We start from the raw sequence: 17,084 nt of genomic DNA, 5'->3' as shown, positions 1-17,084 counted from the left end.
GAAATACAAAAGTCAATGAGAACAATAATGCCTCAAAAAGCATAACTGACCAAATGGACAGAGAGTAACAAAAGTTCACTAAAAAAATTCCTTAAAAAGTAGAATTGGTCAAATAGAAAAGGAGGTCCAAAAATCAGTGAAGAAAATACTTCCTTAAAAATTACAATTAACCAAATGGAAGCTAATGATTTAATGAGAAAATAAAACAATTAAACAAAGCCAAAAGAATGAAAAATAGAAGATATTGTGAAATATCTCATTAGAAAAACAACTGACCTGGTAAACAGATCTATGAGAGATAATATTAAAATTAAAATTAAAAATAATTTTAATATTATTGGACTACCTGAAAGCCATGATCAAAAAAAGTGAGACTAAACATCATCTTTCAAGAAATTATCAAGGAAAAACACCCTGATATTCTAGAACCAAAAAACAGATATTGAAAGAATGCACTGATTACCACCTGAAAGAGATCACAAAATGAAAAGGAATGCTATAGTCAAATTCCAGATCTCCCAAGTCAAGAATATTGCAAGCATCCAGAAATAAACAATTCAACTATCATGAAGCCACAATCAGGAATGTTATTCCAGAGGATAAAGGAGTTAGGCTTACAACCAAGAATCACCTACCCATCAAAACTAAGTACAATCTTTCAGTGGGGGAGTAAATATTCAATGAAATAGAACACTTTCAAGCATTCCAGATGAAAAGACCAGAGCTGAATAGAAAGTTTGCATTTAAGATACAAGACTCAAGAGAAACATAAAAAGGTAAACCGAAAGGGGATATCATAAATGTTAATAAGGTTAAATGATTTACATTCCTATATAGCAAGTTGATACTTGTAACTTATAAGAATATTATTATTAATAGGGCAGTTAAAAGAAATATATGTGTCTATATATACGCACACACAGAGGACACAATATGAAGTGGTTATCTAAAAGAATTAAATTAAAAAAATTTATTGGGGAAAAAAAGAAAGGGAAGGAAAGATAGGATAAATTATCTTACATAAAAGAGACAAGAAAATGTTTTTACAGTGGAGGAGAAGAAAGGGGAGGTCAAGAGGATTGAGTGAACCTCACTCTCATCACAACTGGTTCAAAGAGAGAATAATATACATATTCAATTGAGTACAGAACTCTATCTTACTCTATAGGAAAATAGGTTGGAAAGGGACAACAGAAGGGGGAGTGATAAAAGGGAGGACAGATGAGGAGGGGGTAATCAGAAGCAAAACACTTAAGGAGAGACAGGATAAAAGGAGAGTCAGAAGAGAATAAATGTGGGGAAATATGATGGGGGAAAATAGAATTAGCATTAGTAATTATGAAAAAAATTGAAGAAAGTTTCTCTGACAAAGGTCTCATTTCTCAAATATATAGAGAACTGAGTCAAATTTATTTTTTTTAAAAAAATGAATCATTCCCTAAATGATAAATGATGAAAAGATATGAAGTTTTCAAATAATCTAAACAAAGTGAATTATAGCCCTATGAAAAAAATGTTCTAACTCATCTCCTTTTCCTTTGCTCTCATTTTCCTTTTCCAAAGCTCTCATTCCCTTTCCCATTTTTCTTCTTACTCTCTTTTAAGATTCTTTTTTAATTCTTCCAAGCCTTTTGAGTTGTAGAGCAACTCATATCACCCTTTGAGGCTTCTTTTGGAGGTGATTTGCTTTTGTATTCTCAGGATTTAAGGTCTGTTCTTCTTCCATTGCCATAATAGTTATCTATGGTCAGAGCTCTTCTTTGCTTTTTTTGCTCAATTTTGAATTGCATTTTGAATTTTGTTGAGGTCTGCTCCTAAGGCAAAGGGGAAATTGTCCTGAGATCAATTAGGATTTTAAGTCCCACTTGTTATGCTAGGATTCAGGGGCTATTTGCTTTCTGTAGTTATGTTGAAGGTCTCACAGTTAATCTGTTGATTCCGAACCAGGACAGAACAGCCAGAACTGCTGTATTTTGACTAAGAGCCTTCTACTAGATTATCCACGTGGGGCCTCTCAGTATGATCCACCCTGCACTGTCCCTCTACTGGGCTGTGTCCCCCCACCCCACTCAATTGAGACAGACCTTTCCTGAAGTCCTTCCAAGATATTTTCTCATGGAAATTTGTTACATCCAAATATTTGTGGGTTCTGTCACTCCAAAATACATTCAGATATTTAACCTGATACTGATTCTGAGGGAAGCCAGCAAGAGTTCAGGGCAAATCCTGTCTACCCTCTGTCATCTTGGCTCCACTCCCCCTTTAACTCATTATTGACTGTAGAAATGCAAATTAAAACAATTCCAAGGTAAGTACCTCATATCCATTAGATTGTATAATAGGACAAAAAATGAAAATGACAAATGTTGGAGAGAATGTGGGGAAAATGAGATATTAATGCATTGTTGGTGGAGTTGTGAACCAAATTAGTCACTCTCTAGAGCAATTTGGTCATCCTGAATCCAGAGCTGGTTTCCTATCAACTGTGTCATCTAGCTGCCCCACATAGAGCAATTGGAGAACTATGCCCAAAAGGCTATAAAGCTATGAATAAATACATAAACCCTAGTAATACCACTTTTAGGTCTATATCCCAAAAGAGATAAAAAAGGAAAAGGATCTATATGTACAAAAATATTTAGACCAGCTCTTTTCTGGTAGCAAAGAATTATAAATTAAGGGGATGCCCATCAGTTGGGGAATAGCTGAGTAAATTGTGCTCTGTGATTTGATGGAAAACTATTATGCTACAAGAAATGATTAACAGAATTTTCTCAGAAAAACCTGAAAACACTTACATGAACTGTTGAAAAACGAAATATTCTGTGTACAAAGTGACAATAAGATTGCAAGATGATCAGCTATAAGAGTCTTAGCTATTCTCAGCCATACAATGAACCAAGATAACTCTGAAGGACTTATGATAAAAAAAAGTTATACATCCCCAGAGAAAGAACTTATTGTGTCTGAATACAGATTGTAGCATAATTTTATACTTTACTTTTCCTGAGTTTTTTTTAAATCTGTTTTCCTTCACAACATGACTAATATGTTTTGCATGACTACACCTATGTCCAATTGCTTGCTTTCCCAATAGGGAGGGTGGCAAGGCAAGAAGCCAGAGAATTTGGGGCTCAAACTTTTAAAAATGAATGTTTAAAACTGTTTTTGCTTGTAACTGGGGAAAAAATAAAATACTAAATAAATTCCAAAATAAGTTAATTATTTTGAGACTAAATTTTTTAAATTATTTTAAAACAAGGATTAATATCTTTCCTAAAGGATTATATTCAAACACTTGCTTCTTCTGTGGCTTTCCCTGACTACCACCCTCCCTTCAAGGACTAACACTTTCATTCCCTCCTCAGATTGGTTCATTTTTGCTAATTTCTGTGTGTGTGTGTTGTATTTGCTACCTTTTTCCTTCCCCCAGAACATAATGTCTTTGAAGTCAGGTTTCATTTGAAGGATAAATTAGAAAGAGAGGGGAGTCGAGGCAGAAAAAAATGTTGGAAGGCTACAGTGCAGTAATCCAGGAAGGCAGTAAATAATAATAATATTTAGCGTTTACATAATGCTTTAAAGTTTACAAAGTACTTTACTATCTCATTTGATCCTCACAATAACTCGGGAAGACAGGTGCTATTATCATCCTCATTTTATAGATGGGAAAACTGAGGCAAACAAGTTGTGTGACTCTCCCTGGTTCACACAACAGTAAGAATCTTAGGCTGGATTACAATGCAACTCTTCTTGATCTCAAACCTGGGTCTCTGTCCACTTTGTACCTGCCATATGCTACCCTGACTCACTACTCACTATGCTACCTTGTACCTATAATGTGCTAAGCCCTGTGTGACAAAAGTGGTATAGTCCTTGCCTTCCAGGAATATATAAATTCAATTGAGGGAGACAAGATTTACATACATAATAACATATGAAATAAATACAAGGTAATTTTGGAAGACACTAGAGCTCTAAGAGTTAAGAAAGGTTTCCTGCCAAAGGCTATGCTTGTCAAAGGTGGGCTGGAGCCTGTGTGAGCATTTACACCTCGGAAATAGCAAACACTTGATTAAGACTTAAGGATTAATTATTAATCAATTAATAATTAGGAATAGATTATTATTTTGTTTAGACTTAAAAAAGCTTTGGAGAAAGAGTTAATAAAGCCTATTAAGCTGTTTTTGCAAAGTAATTGGGGATAAGTGTAATTAGTAAATATTAAGTGTCAGAGGCAGGATGTTAACTCAGGTTCTCCTAACTTGAAGTTGGTTACTCTATCCACTGCACCATCTAGCTCCCCCATGCATATTAATCTTAAAATTATGTCCTGTGTATATTCTTCACACCGCCACCACCATCTCAAGAGCTGGTTGTTAAATATTTTACCAGTGCACCCCTTTGCTCAAACGCAATCTTAAAAGAGACTAGTGATTTTGGGGAGGTAGAAGCAAGGAGGAAATGCATTCTAGGAATGGAGCATAGCCTAGGTAAAGACACAGAGTTAGTAAGTAGAGCATGTTGTGTGAGAAACAATAAAAAAGCCTGTTTAACTGGACGAGAAGACAGGTAGTAGGTTATTGTAATAGTACAGGTGAGTGCCTGAATTAAGGTGGCAGCTGTGTGACTAAAAGGCTGGCAAAGGATACGAAAACTCCAGAGGGATTACATCCAATGCAACTTGTCAACTAAACAGAGATGAGGGGCTAGAAAGCTGGACAAGTCTAAGATATGTTCAAGGTTATGAACATGGGAAATGTGGAAAAGAGGATGTTTCTGACAGGAAGTAAGGAATTCAGAAAGGAGAAATAGGATCCAAAGGAAGAAATGATAGATGAGGAAACTGACACCCATCAGAGGAGTTAAATTACTCTCCCAAGAATCTTTAAATAACAACCCACATTTATTAAACACTTAAGATTTTCAAGGCACTTTACACACATTATCTCATTTGAGTATCATAACATCCATCTCAAATAAGTGTTGGAGATATTATTGTCCCACTTTTATAGACAAGTAAACCAAGGCTGAAAAGAGAGGAAGTGACTTGCTTAGGGTTCAAAAACAAGGGTACATGTGAGAAAGGATGTGAATATCGGTCTTCTAGATGTTGGCTCTACATTGCTCTAAAGCTGAGGGTCCTTCCCTGCCCAGGTTGATTCCTTAGTGAAGGCAAATTAGTTCATCTTTGGCTTCCATTTTTACTTACCCTTAAGCACTGAATGGGTGTTGCCTTAGAGAAAGTAAGATCTGGAAAAGACCTCAGCTTAAAAAAGCCAAGGTCTCTCATTGCCTCTGGGGCCATCACCAGTCATCCTGACCTATATCTTGCCATTGGACTCCTATGAGTCCATGGCAGAAGAAAGTGAGACTGAGGACTGTACAATCTTGGTGGTCTTAGATCCAATTCACTTGTAATGTATCACTTTCCTAATGTCAATGGTCTTTTATAAGAATGAAGGACAAGGGGCAGCTGAGTGGTTCAGTGGATAGAGAACTGGCCCTAAAGCCAGGAGAATCTGAGTTCAAATCTGACCTCAGACACTAAAGACTTTCTAGCAGTATGAACTGGAGTAAATCACTTAACCCCAATTGCCTCAGGGAAAAAAAAGAAGAATGAAGGACTAACTATTGCTTATGTGGCACTGGATTCTCCTTTGACTATATTCGGTCACCATGAGCTTTCATCACAATAAGCATTTTTCATTCAGTTGCCTTGACAATTTAGAAGCTGTTCTTCTCAGCAAGTCCATCATCACCATCGAGTCCAACTGAAGAAAGGTCCCATTCCTGTTTGAACTGCAGTCATCTGGAAGGATCAGAAGTCATTGACTACTGATGTAGACAACTCCTCCCAAGAGATAAAGAAGATGATTTAAAAAAAAAAAAGAATAAAGGACTAACAACATGCTCTTTCCACTATGCTAAGCTAGTTGATGGCAACATCAAGTTTTATACCCAGGCTCTTCTGATTCTCAAGCCAGTGTTTTTTTCCCTTGGGTAAGTATGGGATATACCAAGCATGAGGCACCATTAAGAATCTATATCACAATGTTTTATATGAAACTAAAGATTCAGATCTAGAGCTAGGAGAATTTGAAACTAGAAATACAGAGTAGGAATCTTCTGGACAGAAATGATAGCTGCAATTATGGGAAGAATGGGGTAGCCATGGACAAGAAAGTAGACAGAGAAAAGGACCAATGACAGAACCTTAGGCACCAAAGGGTCAGGAAAAGGTGAGCAAAAAGCAAAGGAGAAAGAGAAAGACTGATTACAAACATAGGAGATGAACCAAGAAAGCGTTATTATCTGAATCATCAGTCAATAAGAATTTAATGTGATAGCTTATAGAGTACCAGGGAGACAAGGACAAAAGTGAAACACCAGCTGCCTTCAAAGAGCTTATATTCTAATGCAAGACCACAACATTACATATACAGGTATATGCAGACTAGATTAAAAAATGGAAAGGGAAAGCCACTGAAGAAATATGAAAGACCTTACTTCAAAGATTATAAATTCTGAAGGAAACCAGAGGATTTCAAGAGGCAGAGATGAAAAGAGGGCGCATTCTGGCCATAAGAAATAGCTGGTGACAAAAGTACAGAAATAGGACTTGGAGTAGAAGGGATAAGAAATAATTTGGTTGAATTGGAGTTCTTGAGGGGAATAACTTATGACAAAGTGGGTTAGGACTTGGTTTCCATCAATTTTAAACACCAAAAAGTTTAGCAATATGTTTGGTCAAAGAAGCAACAAGGAACCCCAGGAATTTCATGAGTGAGGAAGAGTATGCTGAAAGAAGGAGGAGCTGTAGAGAGGTCAGGAACTACAAGGCTGTTGAGTGTAGAAATTAGGGGTTCATTGGTAATCTTTCACAAGAGTACAAAATTAAGAGTTGGGAGGAATCTCTGTAGCTATCAGGTCCAACCTGTACTAGGGAAGAAAGCCCTACACTCCACAGGTGTCCATCCTCTGCTTGGAGACATCCATTAAGGGGGAGGTAAAAATGTACTTTCATTTCCAGGGGTCATTAGATAGTTGGAGATAAAAGGCAATTTATAGAGCACTGACAAAGGAGTGGATGGTAAAGAATTAATGGATGTCAATAGACAATTGACAGAGGTAAATATACATATATATTATATATATATTATTATATATTATATATTTATATATATACTATAATTGTATGAGAATTGGGGTGGAATGAATATTTCATAAATATTGAAGAGATTTGAGCATATTTAGTAGGACAAAAGTATTCAGACCAAGGATGTCCCAACACAGGCCAAAGGTTGTCACAAGAATTTGGGAGAGTTCTGGACAACACATTCGAAGGGCAGCACGTCCAGAGAAAATTGCCTAGCATGATGAAAGGTGTAGCAACTCTATCACATAAAAAAACAATTTGAGAAAACAGAGATGTGTAACCTTGAGAGAAAGAAAGAAAAAGCCTTAGGGAGGACATGAAAGTGGTCTTCAGATATTCAAAGAACTAGTTCCTAGAACATTATATTGATTCAGTATTGCACCTGGGGTTAGAAATTGGGGAGGAAGAAGAATTACAATCCAGGTAGGAAAAGGATAAAATGATTAGATCTGTGATTTCCTTGCTGTGGGAAACTTCGAGGTGAGGAATTCTCTCTACCAATGTGAGTCTGCACTTTCTCTGCAATTTATACAGACCTGGTGAGTGGCTTGGGAGCACTGGGAGTTTCAGTGATCTGCCCGGGGTCACACAACCAGGATGTATTAGATGCAAGTCCTGTATTCAAGGCTGGCCCTCATCATAGCTGGAATAATAATAAGCTAACAATCACTCTTACAGAGCACTTTTTACATGTTATTTTATCTACCCTCTGAGGTAGATATTTCTGTTGCTTTCATTTTATAGATGAAGAAAGAGAAGTTGAAAAAGAAGAAGGGACTTGCCCTGAATCACACATGGAATACCTGAGGTATAAGTATTCAAAAATATCTTCCCGAATCCAACACTCCATCCACTTTGCCAAATAGCTGCTTCATGAAGTCAGAACCAGAAGGAACCATATGGGTCATTGCACTCAATTCTCTCATTTTGTAAGCAAGAAAAGTAAAACCAAGAAAGATCAAAACCTACTCCTCCTGTTTGTTTTTCATCTTTTTCACAACCTGATCCCAACTTCTGTTGTTCAATCATTTCACTTATACCAGACTCCTTATGACCAGAGATATTGGAGCATTTTACCATTTCCTTCTCCAGCTCATTTTACAGATGAGGAAACTGAGGCAATCTGGGTTTAAGGACATTGCGGTCATTATTCAGTTATGTCTGGCTTTTCATGACCCTATGTCTTTCCAGTTTTATCATGCTCTTTGCACACTCTATTGTTTAGCCTTTTTACTTATCCTCATACCCAAGATTCCATATCCCAAGATTCCATATCCCATCTCTGTACTTTTTTTTACCCTAGCTGTTCCCCATACTTTGAACCATATTTCACTTTCCACATCAGTTCCACCTTCACTTCACTCTTTTTGAAATCCCTAAATTCTTTCAAGTACCCTAAATTCTTTCTCATCTTCTACATGAGATTCCCCCCCTTCCCCAAAGAATCATATCATCCTCCAACAAATTACCTTGAATTGGCGTGTGTGTGTGTGTATATGTATGGATATATTGTGTTGTATACTTATGCCATCTCCCCCTAATCACCAAATACTATATAAGCTCTCCAGAGGGCAGGATTTGTTTCAATCTTTTTGTCTTTGTATGTCCCAAAGTGTCAAAGGTGCTTAAGAAATGTTCTTGCAAAATGGATATTGGGAAATTATAAGGAACGAGCCAGATTCCAAAGAAAAGATAAGAGAAGATATCTTTCCCTGTTCCTTTGCATAAATGGGGGGCCAAGGCTATGAAATATTTTGTATATTGCAAACACAAATGTGTATAATATATATATATATAGATATGTACATGTATGTATACATTCACAGTATATATGCATATATACAGATGCATATGTTTTATATATACATATATAAATATAAAATCATGAGTAATTTGGTTGATTGGTCCATTGATTCAATTACCCAAGATCACACTGGTAATACAATGGCCAGCTGTGTTTTCTCTTAATCCAATGCCTCTTCAGCTTCCTTATGCTGTCCCTCCCATCACCCCCAATTACAGCAAGAGAGATTTTTTTCCTTATAAGAAAGAAGTATGAAATGCTAAAAATCATTGAGCAGAACCCGGAAGCCAATATACATTGTGACTATAATAATATAGATAATAAGAATGACCACAAAACAATCGAAACTGAATGCTCAGAAATGATAAAGAACAAACTTGGCCCCAAAGGAGACATTAAGACAATATTTCCATACTTCTTTGTAAGGGGGGAGGAAGGGGGAGAGGCTGTGGAATTTTCCATATATTATCAATTTTTTTTCAATATGTCAGTTGGTTTTGTAGGATTTTTTGTTATTCCTCTTTTTCTTTAAAAAATTTTTTTATTGAAAGACTGGGTCTCTGGGAGGAAAGAGGGTAAAGGTGACAGGGCAAAATCTGGCTAACATAAAAAATCAAAGACATCAATAAAAATCGATTTCAAAAAAGTTATTTAAAATGGCCTAGGTTCTTGAAATATTTCATCATAGGAAGTAGCCAAGTGGAGGCTGGCTGGACGACCTGCCATAGAACATATTGAAGAAAGGATATATCAGAGACTGAGTTGGGCTAGATGGCCTCTCGGGTCCCTTCTACTAAGTAAAACTCAAAACATTTCACAATCAGCTTCCCAGACTAAAATTCATTCCCATTACATGAGACAGACGGTTAATTCCCAAGGCCACATCCTTAGTAATTATATTCTTCAGAAATGGAGAGTGAGGTGTTTTTCCTGAAATCTGGAATGACTTTGCCTGAGTATAAGCTCCCAAGTCTGTTCTGTTAACTGTGCTGAGACTGAGCTCGCCTGGGTAATTAAATGGCCACAACCTCGGCTGACCTACTTCCTCAAACACTATTGCTACAGTTGTGTAATAGCTCCAGGCTTCTGAAACCCTTTTTTGGAAAATGCACCATCACAGATACACACTTCAGCTCCCAGTCATAGGGCTCTTGCACACTTAATTGACACAAGGCAATCACTGGTATCTTTGGGAAAGTCCTACATTAGCTAGCTTTTCCAAGAACTCCCATGGAAATTAGCAACAAGGGAATGGTAGTATTTGGCCAAAATAAATTGCGGAAGTGAAGAAAAATTAAATGGATAGCCACCCATAAAGATGAAATTGTTAGGTTATTTAAAAATGGACCCCTAATTTATTTTTTTTGTATATTAATAATATCTCCAAGCAATTAAAAATGAGAATCATATAGAAGGCCATGGAGAAGGACTTGATGGGCAGAAGTCCAATATATAACCAAGGAATATAACCAGTGGGGCAATATGTTTTATTTGACCATGTATCTTTGTTAAGAATTTTCTTATTCTTTGGAAAGGAAGGCAGAGGGGAGGTGGGTGGGAGAAAATATATTGTTATTTTTAAAATTAAATTTTAAAATATGCTCAAAAATACATGCATGTACATACATTCCCAAAGAAGAACTTCAAAGAACTAGAGGAAAGGATCACATCCAAAAAATGTATGTACAAAAAGGGTCAGATTAACACATGACTATAGAATAAGAGGAAATAGATAAACAGCTCCACACTTAGCAAAGTACCACAAATAGTATCTTTGAAATGGCAGAAGAAACCTAAGTGAACTTCTAGCACATTCAATAGAACCTCTCGAGAAGTTATGGAAGAACACGGATGCTCTTCTCAAAGGACTCTCATCAGGAGAGTCAGACAGGATAGCCAGTCAAGGATAAATTGCAATCTGCATCCCTGACAGGAATGTCCACATCGATGAATTCATCGATCCATTGGAACATTTTAAATGAATAATAACTCACATTTTCTCATATCATAGATTTAAAAAAGAATCCTAGAGGTCATCTGATGTAAGGAGTAGGATGGTATAGCAAGAAGCACTTTAGAATAATGGATAGGATACTGGAACTAGAAGCAGGAAAATCTGACACCTCAAACACTAGCCCTGTGGTCCTCCTGACTCTTAATGGTCCTAATCCCTTAGACTTTCCAGGACTCAGTTTTCTCATGAGCAAAATGAAGTTGGTTCTTTCCAGCTCTGAAGCTATGGTTCTAAAATCGATCCTTACATTTCAGATGAGGAAACTGAGGCACAGAGAGTAATTAATTCAGAGTTTAAACAGCTAATAAATATCTGAAGCACTGTCCAAACCAATCTCTTGCCAAGTCCAACACTATATTTACTGTACCAAGCTGCCTCATAATACAGAGTTGAAGATGGCAAAGTACTTTTCTCCCAGCAACCCTATAGAGGAGGCAATCTGAGTACTGTTTGAAAGACAAGAAGACTTGAGAGGTAAAATGACATATCTGAGGTTACCTAGTTATTAAATGCTAAAGGCAAGTCTCAGGTCCAGGTCTCTGAGGGCTCTGCGTCCAAGTGTTTTCCACTATTCCCATGATGCCTCTCATTTCTAATTTAGAAACATGGATATAGAGCTTTTAAGGGTCCTTAATTAATGTAATCTAAGGATCCTTCACCTAAAGTCCCAAAGAGTGAGAAGACAAATTTCATGGAGATAGATTGAAGGAGGGGTCATGTGTATATTTTCATTCATCTCTAACTGAAAACCATCATTTGCTTTAGCTATTTCAAATCATTATTTTTTGGAGGGTTCATTTGACTGCTAGAGAAGACCATGACCAAAAAAAAATAAAAAATGTTAAAGACCTTTGATCTAGTCAAACTACCTCTCTCATTTTACATATGGGGAAATTAATGACAAAGGGTTAAAAGCGAATTAGGATCATACAATCTATAACTGAAAGTGACCTGAGACATCATCCAATGCCTCACATTACAAATAAACATAGAATTCTAAAATGGGGAGAGATCACCTCAACTGACACTCTGATTTTGTTGTTGTCCAGTCATTTCAGTCATGCTTAATTCTCTCTGACTTCATTTGGAATTTTCTTGGCAGACCTACCAGAGCAGTTTGCCAGCTCATTTTACATTTTACAGATAAGAAAATGAGGCAAGCAGGGTTAAGTAATTGGCCCAGGGTCACATAGCTCCTAATTGTCCTCTTGACTCCAGGGCCCTGCACTCTCTCCATTTCCCACCTAACTGCCTATCATTTTCTAAATGTAGAAATTTCGATTCCCCAAGGTTAGGACTCAGGTCTCCAGATGCCCAATCTTGTATCATCTGTGACCCAGCTCACAAATAAAAGGCTTCATCCATTTGATAAGTTATGCCAAGACACACAAACTTCAAAGTCTTGTGCAAATTACATTTCATGAGTAATTAGATTTGATTCATCAGAAAAAAATGAACCAATTTTCCATTACCCTATAACTAAATTCCTCTAAAAGTGAGCCATTTGTTAAAGTGATAATGGAATGATGAAAATTGCGTGCCATTTGTGAGTTTTCATCTTATCCACAGGAAAACCCACCTCCACACAGCCTTTCCACAGTGAGTTTTCTCAAGGGCAGAACATCAAATGTTGCATAGAAGAGAAAGCACTGAGGAGGAGAGGAGTTTTGTTTTCACAAATCCTTCTAGGAACTTTTCTCTGTTACTGTTTTTGTTTTGTTTTGTTTTTAGGAGTACAAAAAAAATTAGCACCTTGTGACAAAGCCATACTTTTTCTAACCAAAGAAATTCTTTTCAAAGTCAAACACACTATTTTATTTTACAAATTTGCCTTGTATTTAGTGGCTAATGATCACCAAAGACTGGGTGTGTTTATTCAAAAAATTGACCAGAAATTGAGAGTTAGGGGGGACATTAAAAAATATCTAATCCCACCCCCTCATCCTGCTCCTCCTTTTTTCCAAAATAGTGAAATTGGGGAAAGGCTATTTTCAATTGCCTGCAAAAATCATGACCCATATACCCCAAGGATATCCAAGGCATAGAGCCAGGTTCCACAGATGGCACCAAATTCGTAGCAGCAGAAACTTAAAACAAAGATAGTTCTTATTGACTGGGAGAAAAACTGAGCAAATTAGAGCATACCAATGCAATATAATGATATATTAAAAAGCCAAAAGTTAGAAACTCAAGGAAATTTAAGAAAATGCCTTGCATTGATACAGTTAAGCTTAAGCAGAATGATCTCAGTAGCATAAAAGAATTTAGTTTGTGTCTTTTATTTCAGAGATATATGAGACTTTTTTAGAAGTGGTAGAGAGGGAAGTAATAAGAACCAAGAGAACCTCATACACACTTACCATGAGAATGTAAAAGAAAAAAATTCAGATAAATGCAATAATCAATCTGATCTTAGAAGGCTAACGAAGAACTATTGTACATCTTATGGTAGACAGATACACTATGGGTATGGAATGAACATATGCCATCAGGCAAGGTAAATGGATTGATTTATTTTGTTTAATTGTACTCAATTAAAAGGAAAATTTGGGGGATATTGGAGATTAATGGTAATTTTTAAAGCATCAAAAGAATTATCATAAATATATCTACTTTGAAGCACCATTCTTTATGGTAAAATGAAATTTTTACTGTAAGCAAAGCATTAATAAGGTCTTAAGTCTTTGTCATTGCTCTTTCTCTACCCTTATTCCCGCCCTGGAGTATTCAACATACTCCCCTTGGAGTATTCAACTATCTAGCCCTAGTATCCTATCTATTACTACAAGTAAAAACAGATGAAAGGATTTTACCTCTGATCAGGTACGTATAAACAGGCCACTATTATGCCTGTAATCAAATAACAGTATATGTTATGTATAAAAACTCTGCCTTTCTAAGAATGGTCAGTGGATCTGTAGCAAGATAGAGATGTATGAGGGGTTTCTACCCCTCCAACCTGAACTTGACAGTGAAATTGTGCCATTTACAAGATGTCCAGGAACCATCAACATTTTGTAAAACTCTATGGAAGTAGCTGCTGATCATTCTGTACATTGAATTCTAAATAAGTCTTACTGCTATGAAGAAATATGTTTACTTCTCTCCTTGTCCCCCCAATTTTTTTGTTTTGCTACGTTCATTCATTTTTTATTCATTTTTTAATTATTCAAGTGGAGAACAATTTTTTAGGTGAGGCAATTTGGAATTAAGTGACTTGCTCAGGCTCACACAGCTAATAAGTGTTTAGCTATCTAAGGCCAAATTCGAACTCTGGATCTTCTAACTTCAGGGTGGATACTCTATCCATTGTGTCATCTAGCCACCCCCATCAAGAGTTACTTTTAAGTGTCAACTGTGCTAAGTGCTGGGAATACAAAGAAAAACAAAAATCAGTTTCTACTTTCATAGAACTGACAGTCTAATGAGAGAGACAACACATAAAGAACTATGTATGAGCAAGATAGCAGACTGAAGATTAATCTCAGAGGTAAAACACTAATTTTAGTAATTTATTTTATTCAATTGAGCCCTATGATTTCATCGGTGAGGGAGATGACCCACACCAATGAAGAACACAGTCACTTAGCAGATAAGTTTTCAACAGTCGCAGGAAATTCAGAGAGGTTCTGTGATTTGCCTGGTGTCACACAGCTACAAATTGGCAGAAGTCAGATTTGAAGCCTGGTCCTCCTGACTCCAAGCACAGTACTCTTTCTACTACATAGTTCTGCTTCTACTTTCTAGTGAGAAATATACACATAGAGAAGCATTTTCGTTTTTCTCTCATATGCAAACAATTAGAAAGTTATCTTCATTGACCACTATTTAACTAAGAATAGCCAAAAAGTTTGTTTCAACCACTTGCTGGGAAACAACAAAGAAGAGTTTTAAGAACATACTTTTCTTCTAAATGAGGTTCAATACCTTTAACACAGTTGGTGAGGCAAATATATATTATATATGGACAAACAGAGAGACATAGAGAGAGGAAGGGAAGGAGGGAGAGAGGTAGTAGAGACAGAGAGAGAAGAGGGAGAGAAAGCAGAGAGAGAAGAGAGACAGAGAAACAGACACATAGAGTAAAACAGAGAGACAGAGAGGGAGAGAAGGAAGAAGGAAAGGGACAGAGAGGGAGAGGAAAAGAGAGAGATGCATATATCTAGAATAAATAAAGTAGATGGAGCCTTAAAAAGATGGAACACCACATATGTCCACTCTAGATCCAGAAGTGGAAGAGGTCTAAAGGCCATATAATCCAAGCCTTGTGTTTTACAGATAAGAAAGCTAGGGGCCAGAGTCCTTTACTAATTTGCCCAAAGGCAGCTATTGTAAAAGCTCAAAGTCAGACTCAGCTGATTAGTAACTGTGTGACAATGGGCAAGTCACCAACCCTCTTTGAACCCCAGTTTCCTCGAGTGAAAAATGGGATTAATAACAGCACTAACCTTGAAGGGTTGTTGTAGGAATCAAACGAGATATGGGTACAGCACAGTGCCTGGCATGTAGTAGGTGTTATATAAATGCTTATTCCCTTCCCCTTCTCAAGGTCATCCAGGGAGCAAATGACAAACTTAAGATTTGAACCCAGATCTTGGGACTCCAGAATTCAGTACTTGGTACCACACCATGCTGCCTCATGTTTTCTTGACTGACCCAGTAGTCAGTATTTTCCTGGCTTCGAATCTGATCCGCCTCTTCCCCATAAATACATTTGCCCACTAGTTCAACTCTTATTGAGTCCATGATCTGTAAATCATCCCACTCAGTCTCATCTCCAGCTGCATTCAGACCCTCACAATCCTTTCTTCAAAAGTAATGTAAGAATATCTTTTCCCTGCAACAACTCTTCATTAGATGCCTCTACCATCTCCTGCCTTTGATCTTCTCCAGATCCGGATACTTTCAGTCCGATAAATATATATATTTCTAATAACTGAGTTGCACTCAGCTGTGTCCAGAAAAAGCCCAGCCTCCTGGCTGCCTAACCTGCTCCATCAAGTTTCACACACTCTCAGGGAGCAGTGACATCTCGTTCCAAGGTTCACTTTTTCTTCTTTTTTTGTGAAACCGTGACCCAGAGCCCAGCTCGTGCCTCCTGCAAGTGGGGAGAGCAGCTCCGGGCTAAGGCTTTTGCCAAGGAAGTGCAAGCTTGCGACTCCCTGTCAAATTCATTTGAATGGGAGGGAATGGGAGGAGGGAGCCAAGGCTAGAAACAGCAACTATAATAAGCACGATTTATGGAAATACCCAAGAAAAGCACCCTAATTCTTATCCAGAGATGCCATAAAGATGCACGACTTCTGCACACTGCATCCCGTGGAGGGTGAGGGGAGAGAGGAGGAAGGGGAAGGGGAAGACAGTAGCAACCGAGGCACTGAGGAGAGGAACATTTAAAATTTCTCTGAGGATCTACAAGATACGTTTACCTGGAAGATCTCCCCTTCTCGTATCCAAACATACTCCGTTTTAAGAAAACACTCTAGAAGCTACCGAGCACAAGGAGCAACAGAAAGATGATTATTTATCCCAAGGCATATTGTTGAGTGGGGTCGGGGGACTTGGGGGAGAAGGGGAAGGAAAGGGGCACGTCCTTACCTTAGCAGGCTGGAGAGTGGCAGAGCCCCGGAACCACTGCCTAGGATCCCTCCTTTCCTCCCAGACAGGAGTTTCTCCACCAGAGCCACATTTCCAGTTCGAGCCGCTTCCAATAGCTCCTGGTCCTTCCCCATAATCACTCGCACCCGCACCGGGAAGGGTGGCGAGGGGGAGTTCTTTCCCCACCTTATGCTCCTACTTCCCGCCCCTCCCGCCCCCCCGAAAAAAAATCCAGCGCCCCTCCCCACCCCACCCTAAAATCAGGAGAAAGCTTCAGTCAAGGAGAGATTCCTGCAGCCAGACGGGAGAGTCACCAGCACCTCTCTACCTTCCCCACCTCTCCCTCCTCCTCTTCCTCTTCTTCCTCCTCAGGGCGCAGCTTTTACTGAGGGGAATTCAAGCATCTCTCTGAGGAGGGGGGGGGGGTGCTAGCTCAGAGGATGAAGATTTCCTACCTAAAACCCAGGGGCCTTTTTTTTCCCTTTGGGGTATAGAGGGGACAGGTTGCT

The 17,084-nt window shown here is 38.0% G+C and overlaps 1 protein-coding gene across 11 annotated transcripts in view; it reads right to left on the bottom strand.

Annotated features, from left to right (window-relative positions):
* ANKS1B (ankyrin repeat and sterile alpha motif domain containing 1B) overlaps positions 1 to 16,773 on the bottom strand; it is a 1,348,113-nt gene extending 1,331,340 nt beyond the window's left edge. For all 11 annotated transcript variants that reach the window (XM_031941007.1, XM_031941002.1, XM_031941004.1 and 8 more), the window contains exon 1: positions 16,576 to 16,773. In XM_031941007.1, coding sequence (XP_031796867.1) covers positions 16,576 to 16,709 — 134 coding nt within the window. In that variant the 5' untranslated portion in view covers positions 16,710 to 16,773. The remainder of the gene's footprint in view (positions 1 to 16,575) is intronic.
* Positions 16,774 to 17,084: the final 311 nt, after the last annotated feature.

The sequence above is a fragment of the Sarcophilus harrisii genome, chromosome 5, assembly GCF_902635505.1.
Source record: "Sarcophilus harrisii chromosome 5, mSarHar1.11, whole genome shotgun sequence".
Taxonomy (NCBI): domain Eukaryota; kingdom Metazoa; phylum Chordata; class Mammalia; order Dasyuromorphia; family Dasyuridae; genus Sarcophilus; species Sarcophilus harrisii.
This window is presented reverse-complemented; position numbering and strand designations above follow the sequence as displayed.